Source organism: Solanum tuberosum, unplaced genomic scaffold (assembly GCF_000226075.1).
Source record: "Solanum tuberosum cultivar DM 1-3 516 R44 unplaced genomic scaffold, SolTub_3.0 scf00072, whole genome shotgun sequence".
Lineage (NCBI taxonomy): Eukaryota > Viridiplantae > Streptophyta > Magnoliopsida > Solanales > Solanaceae > Solanum > Solanum tuberosum.
The window spans coordinates 584003-603194 of NW_006238999.1; the positions used below are offsets into that span (position 1 = coordinate 584003).

Consider the following 19192-nt stretch of genomic DNA (forward strand, 5'->3'; position numbering starts at 1 on the left):
CAACATGGCCCGACCCCCCCCCCCCCCTCCTTTTAAATTTTAAAAAATGTGAAAGATAATAAAAAAAAATCTTGAATTATTAGTTTAAAGTTCTTTAAATTTACATAATTCTTAGGTGGAATTTGTTTTTAAAATATGGTGAAATGATTTTTTTCCAGTCTTTGGAAAAGAATATTTTAGTTTATTGAGAAAAAAAATGAAAGAGCTTTTTCTATGATTGATGATGTTTGATTGAAAAAAGTTTTTTTTTTCCTTCAAAAAATTGGGTTTAAGTTGTATCTTGACCTGTTTAAATTCATAAATAACCATTTTTCAATAATTGTAATAGAAAAATAGTCATTATCCGAGAGTTTTATCGATGTGATTTGAAACTCCAAAATAATGACTATTATTTAAAGACATGACCAAAAAGTGACAAGTGGATGCACTATTTCTACCTTGACTTATTTGACCTAATAATTTGATAGATTATTTTGAGTCCAATCTATTAGGTTAAGTCAACAAAGTGTATCCTAACATGTTTAATTTTTATCGATCGAATGAGTTATCTATAAATGAGTTGATTTTGCCACCTCCAGGTCTGTAGCAAGAAAAGGGAGAAATCGCGTAGTTTTTCGGAGGAAATGAGCAATGCATTTGATGAAATTAAGAGTTGTGGAATAAATGGAAATGGATTTTGTGATTTGAGTATTGGGAAAGTTCATGTCATGGCACAATGTGTTGGTAATTTAGGTGGTTGTGATTGTGGTGAATGTGTGAACAAAGCAGTGCAAATTGTTCATGATGAATGTTCATATTCTTTAGTTGGAGAAATTTATTTGGATGGATGTTATTTGAGTTATAGCTATGATAATAATAAGATTTCTAGTCATGACCTAGATGAAGGTAATTTATCTACTCAATTTGTCTTTACAAGGTTTTATAATAATGTTTCGCGCTACTTTACTCATGTTCTGATAAAATATTTATCGTACACAAATATATTAAAAAAATTCAACTATATATATATATATATATATATATATTTTATTTTTTTCTTGACAGGCAAAGGATATGGGAATGGTAAACAGAAATTGGCAGCAATTGTAGTTGGAGGAATAATGGCAACCATTTTGTTAGGTGTAGTTTATTATTTCTTGAAGTCTTGTGGCAAAAAGGATGATGGTAAGCTTTAATTTATATATATATAGTATTTATTTGCACTTATTTTAATTAAAAATAAACTTTGATTATTTTATTTGCTGCAGATTATTGGTGAACAAAGATGGAAAGTAGGTTTGAATTTAATTAAACAGTAGAGAAACTTTATCTTCTCCCTCAATAATTCTCTTATTATATAGGAGTATCTATTTGTATAAATTCTTTATTCAATTTCTTCTTAAATTTTTTAGATGTGTAATTGTACTAAATAATTTCATGTAACAAATGGATGTAGTGCAAGTTTTAGTTTTTGCGTTTTTCCTCTTTAATTGATTTCGTCTCTCCATATGTATAAGTTAAATTCATTAGTTTGATATGGAAAAATTGTGATGGTTTATATGAATATCTTCCTTCCACCATTAATAAGTGGTCTTGAATCGAGTTTTGAGAATGATTTTTTTTAAACATGAAACACTTTCTCTTTTAATAAGCCTTATGAGCCGAAAACCCGAATCAGTCCAGCCAGAGCTTCAAAACAAGTACTAGGCATCAGATGAGAAACCAAAAATAGATAATTAGAGGATCTCAGATTTAAGCCTAATGAATGAAATTTACTTTGGCATATATGAAGTGTTTTCTCTTTTAATGAGTCTTACACAGTACAAATCTGAATTGGTTAGGTCGAAGCCCTAAAGGGGACATCAAGCACCAAAAAGAGATAATTAATGGATCTCAGGTTTGAGGCCATGAAATAAAACAAATTATTGTATGGAGCGCTTTCCCTTTTCAATGAATCTTACACAACTCAAATTAATTAGGCCGGAACCCCAAAAGGGATACTGACATCAAATGAGAGACCAAAACAGAGATAACTAACTAAAAGATCTCATATTCGATCCCTAAAAAGTCTTAAAAAATCTTAGTTGGAAGCTTCCCTTTTTAACAAGACTCACGACTTTGTGCAAATTTTGAATTATCCAAAACCAAAACCTCAAAACAAATATCGAACACAGACTAAATAAAAAAAATGATTTGACCAATGAACAAAGGTTGACCATGAACACTAAAATGATCCAAAACACACCAACAAAAAACCCTAAAAAATCTCCCTAAAATTAGCAACCATGCATGCAAAATAACTCAAACAAAACTCACACACACACACACATTATTTCCTCCTCCTTCTGTCTTGATGCCATTGCCAATCTCCACCACCATCTCCTCCTCCTCGTCGCCGCCACAAACGGCGACAATAACACAACAATGGACCCCACAACCACCACCAACCTTGTCATCCCTACCCCACAATCCTCCTCTCTCTCTTATCAACCTTCACCAAATAATAATAATAGCCACATTCTTGAAATTACTCTCATTTCTGCCCAAGATTTAGCTCCTGTTTCAAAATCTCTAAGAACTTATGCTCTCACATGGATCAATCCCAATAGAAAAAGAAGCACAAAAGTTGATAATGACGGTCACAATAACCCTACGTGGAATGACAAGTTCTCCTTCAAGGTTTTTCACGTTAAATACATATACATATATATACTCTTTAAATTCAATGTCAGAGTCAGGAATTCAAACGAAGGGATTCAAGAATTTCAACGTGTGACCTAAAGCAATATACATGCACTAGAATTTTCTCTTAATTTAAGGGGATTCGGAAAAAAAAAAAATCAAGAATGTCACCCTTAGAATTTCAATGTGTAACCTAAAGCAATATTTGAACACCCTTTATCATATTATCATTTAAAGATTATTATTATTTTTGCCTATTATTTGTATAAAATTTTCAATTCTAATACTTTTTTTAATTAACAGGTCAATGAGGAGTTCTTATATTCAGAGAATTCAGCAGTCCATGTTGAAATTTACACTGTTTCTTGGTTTAGAGATGTTTTAGTTGGTACAATTAATGTTCAATTAAACAATTTAATTAACCCTTGTGTTAATTTCCAAAATTCATTAAATGGAAAAAGATTTGTTGCTTTACAAATTAGAAGGCCCTCTGGAAATCCACAAGGAATTCTCAACATGGGAGTGGCTATTATTGAAAGTTCTATGAGAAGTATGCCATTAATTTGTAAAGAAATTATAGACCCTTCTTCATTGGATTATAGGGACATTTTGGACAAGAAAATGAGTGAAAATTATCAAGAAGTTATTGATGATGATAAACAAAGGGAACTAAATGAAAAGGTACAACTATGGAGATCTATGAGTTTAGGGTATTCCGAGGTTAATAATGACGAATTTCCTATCAAAGGTGGCTCCATTTGTAATGGTTCAATGGTAAATGGTTCGGAGTTATGTTCGGATGTTGGCCCTTCAGCTTCTATTGTAGCAGCTGAGATAGCCGCTAAAAGGTATTGTTATTAAACTGTGTGATCATCTTATACTTTAAGTCATGTGGAGCATATTTTGAAATCTTTGACCTTTAATGGGCCAATCATGGGGTAAAATTTAAAAGATAGCCACTTTTCAGTCATGTAGTTTAAAAATAGTCATTATTAAGACAATGTCAAGAAGATTTGTGGAATATGATATTTCATGACAAAGGTTATTTTCTAAATACAGCCAAAAATGGCCAATGAGCTCTATTTCTATGCAATCATGTGTGAATTTGATAATTGGTGGACATGAGGAGCATTTACACAAATGGCCTTTTCAGAGGCTACTATTTAAATTATGTCTCATATTATCTAGATAGTGGCACAAGAAAGGCCATATGATGCAAATAATCCGAACCATTCGATTTGATTAATTTAGGATTTATGTCTACTCATATATCATATTGAATTGTATAATAATCATCTTGTTTAACAAGATTAAATACTTAGAACGTACACTTTTAATTATTTAATTATATTTTTATCAGGTACCAACAATTACTATCGACAGTACAACCCGAGCCACGACAAGAAGTGGAGACCAAAAAATCAAAGGAAATGGAAGATGGAGAGAGCTCACTAATATTAGAGGATTTAACAGCAGAGGAAGCGTATGCAAAAGGGTTATTATCGTCAAATAGGGAGAAATTGAGGAAAGAGACGATCGCGACGCAAATGCAGGCGATAAACGGAGGACATGCACGACGAAATTCCGATGGAGGAGGGTTGTTTTCTTGCTTTGGAAATGCGTATGGTATTGAGTTTAGAATTGTTTGCGGAGCAAACAGTAACAACGATGATGATGATAATAATAATAATAATAATAATAATAATAATAATAATAATAATAATAATAATAATAATAATAATAATAATAATAATAATAATAATAATAATAATAATAATAATAATAATAATAATAATAATAATAATAATAATAATAATAATAATAATAATAATAATAATAATAATAATAATAATAATAATAATAATAATAATAATAATAATAATAATAATAATAATAATAATAATAATAATAATAATAATAATAATAATAATAATAATAATAATAATAATAATAATAATAATAATAATAATAATAATAATAATAATAATAATAATAATAATAATAATAATAATAATAATAATAATAATAATAATAATAATAATAATAATAATAATAATAATAATAATATTGGGAATAGTAGTAGGAATATTCCTAATAATAGCAATAAAGGTAGAAAAAAATGGTCTAGTGAGACAAATTCAGCATGAGTACAACATTCTTTTAGTACATGTAAAATGTTGTATAAAATCTTGTGTAGTTACTTGTCTAATTAGTACCTTCAAGAGTTGTTTCTTAATTATCATTATTGTTGGACTATCATAGTGGGATGAATATAATCTTTCAGTTTGATTTTTGTAAATGTTGTTTTTAGGTTACTGTTTAAATTTTGTGCTATATTTTTAAAGTTAGTGCAAATAAAATATTCGGAAAATTACACTTTTTAATAATGTTAGACTTTGATCTTGTGTTTTCTAATGTTTATAGTATGTTACAAAATTTTAGATCGTAATCTAACATTTTCGCATAAGGTTTTTAGATTAATCAGAATGAATCTTTTAAATCGTGATTTATTTTTTTAAAATTTCACGAATTCTTTGCTCATAATCAGAAGTTTCGAATTCGAGATTTAGAATAAAAAACATTGAGAATAGATCCACTCAATTATTACTTCTTTGAATGTGAATTGTTTATCTTTATTTATTTTCATTTGCAAATGCATGTATCACATGTGTTGGGTTATTTAATTTTGGCATAATACATAAATGTACCCTTTAACTTTGCTTCATTTTATGTTTACGTCCTCGAACTTTGGATATGCACAAGTAGACACTTAAACTTGTATAAAGTTGAACAAGTAAACACATGAGTCCTACATGACACAATACATGTAGGATACCACGTAGGAAAAAAAATGACATGTAGGATGTGTGTGTCTATTTGTTCAATTTTATACAAGTTTAAGTGTTTACTTGTGCATACCCAAAGTTGAAGGGCATAAATGTGATTTGAAGCCAAGTTAAATGACATATTTATGTATTATGCCTTAAAATTTTTAACAGTTCTTGTTGATATGATGGCCCACTACTAAATTGACCTATTTAAGATTGTGATTGCAAATGGATCCAAATTGGAATTTTTGAAGACAAAGGTATAATAATACAAATATATAGTCATAAAGATAGCAAGAAATAGTCATTTTCATATATACACTATCATTTGAAAAAATTGGACACCAATAATGAGTAGTCTTTTTCTCATCTTTGCTAGTACAACTATCCCAATAATTTGTGAAGTTCTTCAACTTTTATGATAATTGTTAGAAGAATATCTAAAATTTTGTCAATAATTGAAACATTATATTCATGGAGTTCGATTAAATCTGAATTTATGCAATAGAGGGCCTATTTATATGGATGACACTTTCAATTAAATTTTTGTTATTCTTTCTTAAACAAAAATATCTGATTAAAGACGAAAAAATCTCAATCATCTTATCACAAATCCATATTATAGTATAGGAGAATATGCTTTACATATATCCTAGTGGAATAAGTCAATATCCTTCTTTTTAACTAGTTTGTGACGGCAAGTAAGAGAATATAAAATTAAAAACCTTTCTTGTTAGCAAAAAAATAAAATAAAATATCATGTCTCAATCATGTTTTCTTTTTCCACAATAAATGGTTTAACTCAAATCAAACTTTGGTAAGAAATGTTTTACCTACAAGGTAGAACTTATGGCATTAATCTGAAATAGTTGAAGTCCAAAGTGAGTACCGAATATCGAGCGGAAAACTAAAAATAAAAGAAACAATGATAGTTAACCAAAATGATTTTAACTACTCCCTCTTTCACAATTTATGCAACACATTTCGTTTTTTAAGAGTCAAATCGTATAAGTTTGACCTGGAATTTGCATATGAGATCTTCAAATTTTTTAAATGAAATTATATATTTGTAAACTACATAAAATACATTATAACTCACAATAATTGACATATATGAAAAAAATTACAGTCAAAGACAAACTTGTTTAAGTCTCGAAATCTAAAATGTGACACATAAATTGAGACGGATGGAGTAATAAAATCAAGAAAAAGAGAAAAGAAACAATCTAATTGCCAATGAACAACAGCCATCAGTATCACATTCTCTTTTTCTCTGTCTTTCCTGTATTATTGCTCTCTTCTTATACTCAACTTTTTTTTTCTCTAAATATTTTCATAAAGATTGATTCTTTCCTAATAACTCCTATATTTAATACAAAAAATTAGAGAAAATAGTGCTGTTTTTGTACTTGTCCAAGTTTCTTGATTTCAAAGTATTTTTACTTTTCTAGTCAGCTTAAAAGCAAAATCTTGATTTTCTGTTTTCTTGATTTTTTTGTTAAAGAAGAAATGTTTGGGAGTGATTGTTGCTGTTGGGACAGTTTCACTGATTACAACTATGATGAAATTGAACCACAGAGCTTTACTTTGCCTTCACCAATTCCACAATGGCCTCAAGGTATTTCTGTTTTTGTTTTTTTATGTTAAAGAGATAACACAAGATCTGTATTTTGTTCTCAGTGGACTTTGTCAGTTTAATTTGTTTTATGGTTGACTTGGTCTAAAAATGAATGTAATTATCTATTTGTTACTAAAGTTCACATTTTTATGCTAGTTGAGAATATATTCTAGTATTTGTAATTTACCCCTTTTAAGCCGAGTGTCTATCAGAAACAGTTTATCTCTAAGAGGAATAGGTAAGGTCTGTGTATAGTTACTCATCCCGGACTCCACTTGTGAAATTAGACGGGATATGTAATTGTTGTTATAATTTAGTCTTGGGTTAATTTACAATGAAAAATCATGACGTTCATATAGCTAACCCCAACTTATTTGAAATTGAGGCATTGTTGTTGTAAAGTTCACATTCTTATGTGGAAAGAATATGTAGTTCAGTTGACTCTCTCTTTCTCTCTCTCTCTGGTTGATTTGAGCTAAAAATGAAGAATTGATTTACTACGTCCGTTTCAATTTGACACGAAGTTTAAGAAAATAAATACTTGAGATTTTTGAGTTGTGTGGTCCTAAATTGAAGATATGTAGAATATACTATATTTACCTTGTGGTTTTATATATGTCATACAGAAAATTTTGAATTTTAGAGTTGCCAAAAACGGAAAGAGGTACTTTTTTTTAATGGACTGAAAATGAAAGTAAGACAAACAAATTGAAACAGAAGGTGTATTTGTTAACGAAGTTCTCATTTTTATGCCAGTAGAAAATCACTTCTAGTAGTAGTATTTTTACTTTGTATGATATTGGCTTGAGATAGTTTTAAAGAGAAATATGATCGACGTGGGTTCATATAGCCAATCCAACTTGTTTGAGATTTAGGCGTAGTTGTTGTAAAGTTCACATTTTCATGTGGCAATAATCTCTCTCAAGTGAACTCAGTGAGTATTTATATGGCCGACCACATTGTATGTATCAAGCTATATTGCTCGAACTCTCAAAAAATTATTGCCACATTCGTCTGCAATTCTCAAAAAACGCACTACTTTCGGAGGATCCAACATGCACTTGTCCGCATAATTGAAGAGTCCGGGAAACATAGTAGGGATCAAGCATGATTTCTCATATTGTCTTTGTGTAGGTAAAGGATTTGCTCAAGGAAAAATTTGCCTAGGTGAAATTGAAGCTGTTCAAATCACCAAGTTTAAGAAAATTTGGAGTTGTAGTCCATTGTTTGGCAAATCAAAATCAGTTTCATTCTACAGGCCAGATGAAATTCCACAAGGATTTTCGATCGTTGGCCACTATTGTCAGCCAGATGGTGAGAAGAACATAACAGGCTATGTTCTTGCTGTCAAAGGTTTGAAGCCGAAAAAATTACTTCAAGATGCAGCTTCCAAGCTTCCTGCTCTTGCAAAGCCAATGAACTACACTTTAGTTTATAACGCAAACACTCTTTATAAGGAAGTTGGTTACATTTGGCTTCCAAATGCACCAGTTGGTTATAAAGCAATGGGCTTTGTGGCTACTGCTGAGCCTAATGAACCGAATCTTGATGAAGTTAGATGTGTCCGCGCTGATCTTACAGAGAGTTGTGAGACTTGTGAAGTTGTTTTTAGTGCAAATTCATTTTTTGCAAAGAGGCAATTTCAAGTTTGGAAAACTAGACCTTGCAAGAGGGGCATGTTATGTAGAGGGGTTTCAGTCGGGACGTTCTTCTGCAGTACGAGCTTCACTAAAGGCGATGAACTCACAGTTGCATGTTTGAAGAATTTCGACTCGTCTCTACAGGCAATGCCTAATCTTGAGCAGGTCCATGCACTCATCAAGCACTATGGACCTACTGTTTACTTCCATCCTGATGAAATTTACTTGCCCTCATCCGTTCCATGGTTTTTCTCAAACGGAGCTCTTCTATTTAAAGATGGTAAGGACAATGGTATTGCTATTGACGCGAAAGGCTCAAACTTGCCTGCAGGTGGACGAAATGATGGGAAATACTGGCTTGATTTGCCTAATAAAGATGTTGAAAATAGACAGACTGTGAAATGTGGTAAAATTGAGACCGCGGAGCTCTATGTTCATGTTAAACCGGCTGAAGGAGGAACGTTCACTGATATTGCAATGTGGATATTTTGCCCCTTCAATGGACCAGCTACACTCAAAGTAGGCTTGATAAATCTTTCCCTGAATAAAGTAGGCGAACATGTTTGTGATTGGGAGCATTATACTCTTCGTATTAGCAACTTCTCAGGGGAGCTCTGTAGTGTATACTTCTCAGAACATAGTGGTGGTGAATGGGTTGATGCTCGTGATTTGGAGTTCATCGAGGGGAATAAGTCAGTCGTATATGCATCAAGAAATGGCCACGCGAGTTTCCCACATCCTGGATGTTACCTTCAAGGCAATACAAAACTTGGTATTGGAGCAAGAAATGATTGTGCAAAAAGCAAATACTATGTAGACTCTAGCAGTAAGTATCGAATCATCGCTGCTGAGTATCTTGGAGAAGGAACTGTGGTAGAACCGCCATGGTTACAATACATGAGGGAATGGGGTCCAACCATTGAGTACAAATCGGGTTATGAAGTGGACGACATAATCAAACACCTTCCATCTTTTTTCAGATTTTCAGTGGAGACTCTCGTCGAGCTATTTCCAACTGAACTTTATGGTGAAGCAGGGCCAACAGGACCTAAGGAGAAGAACAACTGGTTCGGGGATGAAAGGTGGTAAGACAGAGGCGAATCCAGGATCCAAAGTCACTAAGTTCAAAATAAGTATGATCTTATTATACGTTTTTCCTTTTTGTGCATATGTATACATGATTGATCCGAAAGCAATAGGTTCAGTTGAACCCACATATTCGCATCAAGTAATAGGTCTTTCAACATTGGTTTTGGAATTCTTAGAAACTTGGATATATGTATTATAAGTAAATGACTACAATATAGTGAAATTTGTTATATATATCCCAAAAAAGAATGACACAATTAGTACTAGTTGATTGTTATGTTATTTGTTGATCTCATCTTTTATGAAATTTATTGATATCAAAAAAAGAATAATGGGATCATAGTTTCTAATTGTATTAATTTAAATAGTGTTCTTCTTATCTAAAAAGGAATTATGTCCTTAATACTGATGAAAAAAGAGGTAATATCACTACTTCAATATTAATTCGAATCAAAAGAATTTAATTAAAGTAAATATTTTCACAATCTAATCTCACATTTTTCATTCACAATAGTTCTTGTTCAAATGTTATTTTGGCAGTAATATACAGATCAACTTACACACATTTTGACTATCACTAAATACTTAGACAAATTCAAGTTGAATGAAATAACATAACTTTTTCGTTTCTACTAAAATTCGAACCTTGTTCATGATTTTTATTCACAACAACTTTCATTTAAATTTTAACGTAAAGTGATCTAGATCAGCTTACACACATTCTGACTATCACCAATATCTAGACAATTTCAAATTTACTAAAATCTGAACCATGATCATATCTGACTTCATTCAAGTCATAAATTGATATACAGATCAGCGTACACACATTCTGAATATCATCAATCCCCAGACAGATTCAAATTAAAAAATAATAAATAACATAATGTTTTCCTTTCTACTAAAATTCGAATCTTGTTCACGTTTTCATTCACAATAGTTTCATTCAAATATTGTCGTAAAGTGATATACAGATCAGCATACACACATTCTGACAATCACAGATATCTAGTCAAATTCGAATTGAAAGAAACATCATAACTTTTCTCATTTATACTAAAACTCGAACCTTGTTCACGTTTTCCATTCACAATGAATTTCATTCAAATATTATCATAAAGTGATATACAGATCAACTCACACACATTTTGACTATCACCAATACCTAGGCATATTCAAATCGAAAGAAATTACATAATTTTCTCGTGTGTACTAAAATACCCTCATTAACTTTTTCGTCTTTTCACTTTTCGAAATTTAAACTATCTAAATTTTAACCAGCATTTTAACACATTTTTTCATCATATTAACATAAAAAAAAATACATCTATTATCTTTCCTTTAAAAATAAAAATTAGAACTTTAAAATTAGTTAAATTAAGTCTCCAGGTGAAAAAAAATACACTTATTTTGAGACGGAGGAATTTTTTTGTTATTTTTTACTCTTATACCCCTCGACCTTTTTGTCATTATCAGCATCCCCTTACTATATATATATAGTCCATCAAATCTCCAAATTCCAAAAAAGAATACTCAGTACAGCAAAATCAAAAGTTCAAGAACCTCCATTTTTTCCTCCAAGTTCCATTTTTTCTTGATCACCCACAAAACCCTTTCTGGGTTTTTGCATTTTTTTCATTTCAAGAACACCATTTTTCTCCATTGTTTCAATAATGGAGTCAGATATGAATATACCCAGAGAAGAAGCAATGTATGTATCAAGAATATGTTGGTACAAGTTCAAGAAAGTGGCAAGACTTGCTCTGTACACACCGTTCGTTGTTTGTTTAGCTTCTGGGACTCTAGAAAATGATACATTTCTGAGTTTCTTAGGTCAAGATAATTACTACTACAAAGCATTTGCTAAAGCGTAAGAGTTCTTTACTTAGTCCCAATTTGTTGTTTTTTCGTAATTTGGAGGTGAATTGAGTTGGGTTGATTGGTTTTTGAGTTAATGGTAAAAAATACAACTTGATGCTGAGTTGGCCAAATATTTGTTTTCAATTGACAATAGGCGCGAAAATGGAATTTTGGATAGTTGATATTAGGTAACTTACGAAAATGTTATAGTTTAGGTGTGTTTTTGACCATTTTCGTGTAACTGCAGATATAGTAGTTAAGTTGCTGTTATTCTTGAATGAAAATGGTGGAATGATATACATTTCTTGTAATGTAAGTTATAGTTTTTCAGTTTGAATCTTGGGACTGAGTCTGAGTGAGTAGTCTTTTTGTTCTTGTTAGGCTTAATCTGTTCTGCCATTTTTCGGTTATTGATTGGGTTTTTAGAGTTTCTGTTAGTGTGACAGTTTCCATTTTTGGTAACTGCAGATAAAGTAGTTATGTTGAAAATAGTGAAATGATATACATTTATTGAAATGATATACATTTCTTAAATCAAAATAGTGAAATGATATACATATCTTGAAATGTTAGTTGAAGTTCATTCAGTGGGAAATGTTTTGAACAGAGGGTGCTCTTCTTTTTAACCTTTAATCTTTAATGTTGTATAGCTATCCATGCAATGGTGTTTGCTGCTAATTTACGACATAATAGAGCAGAATCAAACTATTAAGTGTCGAAATGCAATGGACTTTGTGAGAGCAGGATGAATTTAGAGGAGTTATAAAGTGGATGCTAACAAATTTAGGATTGAGACATAAATGGTTGATTTCGTTTCCAATGAGAATATGCAAGAAATAATCAAATTATGGTCCGCCATCTTTTTTTTTCCGAGTGTCGAATGGTTACTTTGGGGGTAGATTATTGGTTTTTGGGATCTCTTTTAGATAATCTTGGAAAATTATCATTGGAAATGTTATCTTGATCTTTCTTGTCATAATATGATGCAGGATTTTTGGGTCTAGTTGGTTTTGGTTCCTCCATATTGGTGCTGATAAATGTTTGAGTTTTTGGTTGTGAATGAACTTGTTTTACCTATGTATAAGTTGGTTGATATTTTTGTTCTGTCTATGAAGTTCATGGAAAGTTAAGAAACACCAAAAATGTGTTGCAGATATGAAGCTGCAGAAAAGTATACTGATGATGATGATGCAAAGTACGCCCTTCGTGACTTGCAGAGGATTGCCACTAGAGAATTCAAGGTTCAAGACTCGTTTCTTCAAGTGAGATATAATGTTCTTTCTCTTGTTCACTGTTAGTTCTATTTCTCGTCATAAACTTGTTTATCATTGCTTGCTTGCTGCTTATTAAATATAATATTAGGCTATTATAGTAAGCGAAGTTCAATGTAAATCTTAATTTTAGATTTCAGCCCAAATCCCAACTTAAGTTGCTATCAGCATCTTTATATTTGCTGCTTAGAATTTCATAGTTTTGCATCTAGTCTAACTAGTACTCTTGACATGCAAAGCTTAAATTCCTAGAAAAATCTATAAGCAATTGCACACAACAGGATGGCATATTGTAGTCCATTTAGAATGTGTTCTAAGAAGAGGGCTTACTAGGCACATAAGATGTCTTGAGGAGCATATAAGTAAGATTGTCGAAGAATCCGGAAGAAATATAGTGGAAATAAGGAAAGTGAGGATGATTAGAAGAGAGGAAGACGAAAACACGAGCTTAAACTAGGTCAACAATGGGTATAGGACTGATTATTAGTGATAGTTCAGATAGGAAAAACGAACATATGATAGTTCGGGTAGAAAACTCACAAAAACATGATATTTCAGGTGTGTTTTTGATCATTTATCTCTTTTTCTTATGACACCACTTTTGAAGTGCTAACCTTTAAATTTCTCATTTTCTTTCATAAATCATGAATCACTTTTAGGAGTGGGATGCTGATATTGGCAAGAAGTGCACTCTCAACCCCATAACACTCAAGTTCACAGAGTTCTTAAAGGCTACAGCCTCAGGAAAGATTGAAGGAGTATGCGCTGAAAAATTTGAAACAGAGTTTGAGAGAACCAAGTTGCCAGCTTATATCTTTGGTGCTATGATTCCTTGCCTTAGGCTTTATGCCAACCTTGGTAAGGAGCTTCTGGTGTTTCTTCAGGGAAATCCAACTCATCAATATAGGATAATCATTCGAAATTATGCTTCTGAAAGTTTGGAGGTTTGTGGCTTGTCTGTACCTTCCTTGTCATACTGCTGAATTCAGCTGGTTTAAGATATAACATAATGTAGCACACTTTTACTGCACTGGCTCACTTATATTTTCTGAATACAGGAATTGGCTAAGAAAAATGAGAACTTGTTGGACAAACTAAGCATCACTTTGACAAGCCACGAGCTCAGCATCGTTGAGAAGCTTTATGAAAGGGCAATGAAAATTGAAGTGGGGTTCCTGTTAGGGCAGCCACTTGATCAGAAATCTGTCATCCCTATATCAAGAGAGCACAATCTTGATGAAGAACGGCTTGTGATATTCTTTAAGTTTGATTCAACATGCTCGGTTATTGATTCTTCAGCCATCTTGGCAGAAATGACAATTGTATCAGCACCAAAATCTGATGAAAATCAACCAGAGAACCAACCAGAAAATCAACCAGAGAACCAACCTGAGAGCCAACCAGAGAATCAACCTGAGAGCCAACCAGAGAGCCAACCAGAGAATCAACCAGAGAGCCAACCAGAGAATCAAGTTGTTCGACTATTGTCAGAAGTTCTTAATAGTACATGGGACGATATCTGTAAGGACTATACCGACGAATATGAGCAATGCATAGACACACTGTTGCTCACTCATGAAAAAGGTAGACATTCATTCTTGTTATTTTGCTGTTGTTTCAGCCTTGCAATGGTAGGATATTGCCACTGCAGTTGAAATGAATTTGATTTCGAAGAATTTTTTCCTACTTCACAGCTGAAAAACTTGATTATGAAAGGCTGCATAAAGCACTTGAGCAGCTTTCAGATTTTGAGAAAAGAGCTAATACAAGGGTGAGTGAATCTGGAGTACTGAGAGGTCTGAGACTTGACGGGATAAAGCGAGTTGGTGAGCTGATGGTTCTCCAGGATGGTTGTAAAAACTTTTTCCAGAGCATAATAAAAAATGAACAGTTGAATGCAGACATTCATGCCCTCTCCTGTTGTTGGTGCAGTGACCTTATAAGGTCTGCCTTTTCATCAGGTACTTTCTTGTAGATTTTATTGAAACATATGGCCTATGATTATATTTTGGTTAGACAACATAGTATTCTGCTAAAGTTTCTCAGACTCTTAATAATGTCGATAGGTGTGTGTCGGATCCTCCAAAAGTAGTGTAGTTTTGGAGGATCTAACATGGGTGCGACAACATTTTTGGAGAGTCCGAGCACCATACCTTTTAACTTGAGGTTGACAACCTCTCTAAAAATCTTTCCTTTTTTGCCTTGTTGTGAACAGATGGTTTGGATGTTGTGCATGTGCACGCGAATGAGTTTATATTTGAAGAAAATCTATCCACTGGTGTAATTGTTAGTAAAGTTGAAGGCCCCTTTGACAAGGTTCAAACCTTCAGTGAAGTTTTAAACAACTACAACGATGACAAAAAGAACCTGACTGTTCACATTGGGGATACAGTGAGTGATTTGCTTTGCTTGCTGCAAGCAGATATTGGCATTGTGATTAATCCAAGCCCAAACCTGATGAGAGTTGGGAATCATTTTGGTGTTTCTTTCATTCCGCTGTATCGTGGCATCATTGAGAAACAGAAGACTTATGCTAAGAAAGACTCAACTAGTTGGAACAAACTCTCTGGTGTTCTATATACTGTTTCTAGCTGGGCTGAGATTCACATGTTCATACAGGGATCGATATACACAGATTAGTCGTGTTAATTAGGACGTACAGAAATTCATACATAGTGGTAGTAGATCATCATACATACAAGTTCTATTGCAGTCCACAGAATCAACTCTTTTTTACAAGACCATCTCTTCAGAAGTGTAAATCTTTGATTCGTTGAATCGTCATGAGGAAGCTGGTGTTTCAACAATATTGCTCAAGTGTTACATACATGGTTGTTACAGATATATACTTGTTGTTAAGTATACAAGAAAAGGCAGTGATTGATTTGAGTTGTATACATTTTTAGTTTCATAGCTTTGTTTTTGGTTCTGCAACTATTAAGAACAACTACTATTGTTAATGCATAATACATTCTATACATTCAATCATCTAGTTATTGTTTTTGCCTTTTTGTATTGTTAACCTTTTTTTTTTTTTTTTCTCGTTTGAGATTGAGGCGTAGTAGTTGAGGACCCCTCACCTCCACCTCCACCTCCACCTACACACACGGGGAGGGGGGAGACTAGCCTCATTACTCTAAGTCAATCACAATAACTATGAATGATTTGAGTCTTCAATCGAGTACTCGAGGTTCATCTATTAGTATATTTTTTTAATGATCATTTAGGATTTAATCCTTCTAGTAAACTTATTAACATCTTCGGATCTTGGTTAAGGTCGACTTTCACTTTCATATCAAATCATTGAATGCAAAACATGTATCGTTTGTACATGTATTTGCTACTCAAGTATACTTAAATGATATATATTCTTACTATTATTTTAATAACGTATTGTTTAGTTCGATGTAAATACCAATTGGTGAGTAAGTATTTTGTGAAATTAAACTCTCAAATTCATCAGCCGCCAAGCCCACTTTGTGAACCAATTCAAAAGCTCTATGCCCCCACCTAGAAAAAAGAAAATGTACGGTTAAACATAATTATTTTCATAATAATAATAATAATATAGGAGTCAAAAGAAAAACAATCTTCTGATGAAAAATCATAATTTGGTGGGTTTCATGTCACTACAACAAACCAAACAATAATTTTGTGGCAATAATATAATTATTGTTATATCAATATAATATAAGTACTTATAACTAACACTCTATATAAATGTTACTAAAGATTTTAGTGAGTTCTAAAAATAATGTCATTAACTCAATTATCATCAAAATATTCTTACGACAATAAATATTATCATTAGAAGAAGATCTATTGTCATTAAATATCCTCTCTTTTTTTGTAGTGTGTTATATTTAAATAGTTTAATTTTTTGTTTTGTTTTGTTTTGAGAAGTGGGAATTTAGTATGAAAGAAAATATAGTTAGTCAATTGTCATAAGGTAAACAATTAATGAAATTTAATTATGTTTGGCCTAAAAAGTCATTGTGAATTGTCCAATCTTGTATTATTGTTTAGTGGATTTAAGATTCTTCTCTGATTTGAATCTTTGATTATCCTACATGGGGGTGAGTGGGTGGGTTAGGACCCCACAAAAATAATTATTTGTATAATATAAGTTCATAATTGAATCCCCCACCACCAAGACCAAGACCAGGACCAAATATAATTGATGACCATCTCAAATATTTTCATTATTATTTTCCCCACTAATAATAAATCATAAAAATCCAAAAAAAAAAGTAATTATTATTATTGTCAAACTTCTGTATATTTAACATCTTTTATCTTAATATAGTATAATTCATTATTATTATAGAGAACATATAATATAATATGTTATAAAAAATCAATGTAAAAAGAATAATTGTTACCGTTAATATTATTATGGATAATGATCGATATAAAAATATCGAACTATAGAAGAATTCAATAAATATTAAGCATCTTCCTAAATCACATTTTTTCAGCAAGTAATAATTCATGAAAATCTAAAATAAAATATAATTATACTTTTTTAAAATTTTAAAAGTTGATCTGAGTAGGCCAAAGTTTTGTTTTTCTGTCTTTTCTTTTATATTGGCTTCCTCAGATACCCACTTAACCTTAAGTTTGTATTTTTATTTATAAGATATTCTATGAGATATATTGGAAAATAAATTATTGATCGACTATGTTGAGATAAATATGATTCAATTGTTTTTTAATTAAAGATTTTGAATTTGAGCCTGTGAACAAAAAAATTCTAATAAGTTCCCTCTAATGAACTTTACTCAATGTGAAAATAAATTTATCGAATTGAACATTAAATATCAAACTAGTGAGAAATTAAGTGATCTATGCACCTGTATAGGTTTTATTTACCAAAGTTATTCGATATTTATATTGATTAGAGATAGCAGATATTCAGTAAAATAATTAAAAAGCTTAAACATAGTTATTTAATATTTATGTGATTATTGATAGACAATAATTAAAATCTAATGAAATATGTAGTCGAGGTATGCTCAAACTTACTCGAACACCATTATTATTAACAAATATAAACAATATGCATGTGACACAGACCCTTTATTATTAAAATATTTTTAATCTTATCACTTAATTTGTTAGGTATCCAGTTGGCATATAGTATGCATGTATTTATTTATGTGCTTTCATTGTATTCCACCACAAAATTTAAAATAAAATAAAATAAAATAATAAAACACCTTTATTACTTGGAATTTTCTCTTATAAATATTCCACCATTTTGCTACTCAAACCCTTATCTCATCTTCTTCTTGTTCTTTCTTCATTTTTTTAAAAAAAATCTTACTATATTTTTTGTTTATAGATTTTTTAAAAATAATCTCTTTTTAAGTTTATGATGGAAATGTTAGAAGTTATTAAATATCATTATTTTTTCATGTTTATTTACCAGAAAGTTATGTGAAGATGAAAGAATCAAGAACAAGAGAAGGAAGATGAAATATTGAAGAATTTGCACTCTTAGGCAAGTCTGATGCTTGGCTTCATTTAATTTTTTTAATGATTTAGAACTTATTTTAATTTATTTTTGTTTTTAATTTTTGCTTTATTTTTCACTCCCTAATTAAGTTTAGTTTTGATTTGGGAGGTCAAGTTTTTTTTTTTTGTTTTGTTTAGTATCTTTTAAATGCATAGAGCAATCTTGTATCTTTAATTTCTTGTAATTTTGAAAGAAAAAATGTTTGTTTCACTCACCCCCTTAGTTTGAGAAAGTTATTATCTAGTTTTTTTTTTGTCAATGCAATTAATAATATGAGTTTTATGTAACCCTAATGGTCCAATAAATTAATAAATATATATAACCCTAATAGCAAAAAAAATGAAGTAAATTGTTGTGGCTCAACAACAATATAATAAAGTAGTTTTTGATTATTGTGGCTCAACAACAATATAATAAAGTAGTTTTTGATTATTGTGGCTCAACAACAATATAATAAAGTAGTTTTTGATTATTGTGGCTCAACAACAATATAATAAAGTAGTTTTTGATTATTGTGGCTCAACAACAATATAATAAAGTAGTTTTTGATTATTGTGGCTCAACAACAATATAATAAAGTAGTTTTTGATTATTGTGGCTCAACAACAATATAATAAAGTAGTTTTTGATTATTGTGGCTCAACAACAATATAATAAAGTAGTTTTTGATTATTGTGGCTCAACAACAATATAATAAAGTAGTTTTT

The 19192-nt window shown here is 31.1% G+C and overlaps 4 protein-coding genes across 4 annotated transcripts in view; all 4 read left to right on the plus strand.

The window, feature by feature from the left end:
• LOC102590749 (cysteine-rich repeat secretory protein 39-like) overlaps window positions 1–1513 on the plus strand; it is a 2416-nt gene extending 903 nt beyond the window's left edge. The window contains exons 2-4 of the mRNA XM_006345928.2: window positions 579–885; window positions 1045–1164; window positions 1248–1513. Of these exons, the coding sequence (XP_006345990.2) occupies window positions 579–885; window positions 1045–1164; window positions 1248–1258 (438 nt within the window). The 3' untranslated portion in view covers window positions 1259–1513. The remainder of the gene's footprint in view (window positions 1–578; window positions 886–1044; window positions 1165–1247) is intronic.
• An 890-nt stretch (window positions 1514–2403) lies between these two features.
• On the plus strand, window positions 2404–4984 carry LOC102591105 (uncharacterized). Its single transcript, XM_006345929.2, has 4 exons — window positions 2404–2658; window positions 2965–3509; window positions 4022–4304; window positions 4973–4984. The coding sequence occupies exons 1-4, from the start codon at window positions 2404–2406 to the stop codon at window positions 4982–4984; spliced, it is 1095 nt and encodes a 364-aa protein (XP_006345991.2).
• Window positions 4985–6812: 1828 nt separating this feature from the next.
• LOC102590400 (uncharacterized) lies at window positions 6813–10070 on the plus strand. Its single transcript, XM_006345748.2, has 2 exons — window positions 6813–7107; window positions 8242–10070. The coding sequence occupies exons 1-2, from the start codon at window positions 6999–7001 to the stop codon at window positions 9834–9836; spliced, it is 1704 nt and encodes a 567-aa protein (XP_006345810.1). The 5' UTR covers window positions 6813–6998; the 3' UTR covers window positions 9837–10070.
• A 1314-nt stretch (window positions 10071–11384) lies between these two features.
• On the plus strand, window positions 11385–15898 carry LOC102590748 (probable aminopyrimidine aminohydrolase, mitochondrial). The gene is made up of 6 exons (XM_006345749.2): window positions 11385–11706; window positions 12850–12958; window positions 13627–13911; window positions 14026–14551; window positions 14662–14928; window positions 15183–15898. The coding sequence occupies exons 1-6, from the start codon at window positions 11510–11512 to the stop codon at window positions 15605–15607; spliced, it is 1809 nt and encodes a 602-aa protein (XP_006345811.1). The 5' UTR covers window positions 11385–11509; the 3' UTR covers window positions 15608–15898.
• Window positions 15899–19192: the final 3294 nt, after the last annotated feature.

What these genes read in the sequence shown, in the direction of transcription:
- LOC102591105 (XM_006345929.2), top strand. Translation starts at nt 2,404, where the DNA reads ATGGACCCCACAACCACCACCAACCTTGTCATCCCTACCCCACAATCC. An exon ending in ATGACAAGTTCTCCTTCAAG is followed by an intron (nt 2,659 to 2,964) that starts GTTTTTCACGTT and finishes TTTAATTAACAG; the next exon opens with GTCAATGAGGAGTTCTTATA. An exon ending in GCTGAGATAGCCGCTAAAAG is followed by an intron (nt 3,510 to 4,021) that starts GTATTGTTATTA and finishes TATTTTTATCAG; the next exon opens with GTACCAACAATTACTATCGA.
- LOC102590400 (XM_006345748.2), top strand. Translation starts at nt 6,999, where the DNA reads ATGTTTGGGAGTGATTGTTGCTGTTGGGACAGTTTCACTGATTACAAC. An exon ending in AATTCCACAATGGCCTCAAG is followed by an intron (nt 7,108 to 8,241) that starts GTATTTCTGTTT and finishes GTCTTTGTGTAG; the next exon opens with GTAAAGGATTTGCTCAAGGA.
- LOC102590748 (XM_006345749.2), top strand. Translation starts at nt 11,510, where the DNA reads ATGGAGTCAGATATGAATATACCCAGAGAAGAAGCAATGTATGTATCA. An exon ending in ATGCTTCTGAAAGTTTGGAG is followed by an intron (nt 13,912 to 14,025) that starts GTTTGTGGCTTG and finishes TTCTGAATACAG; the next exon opens with GAATTGGCTAAGAAAAATGA. An exon ending in AAGGTCTGCCTTTTCATCAG is followed by an intron (nt 14,929 to 15,182) that starts GTACTTTCTTGT and finishes TGTTGTGAACAG; the next exon opens with ATGGTTTGGATGTTGTGCAT.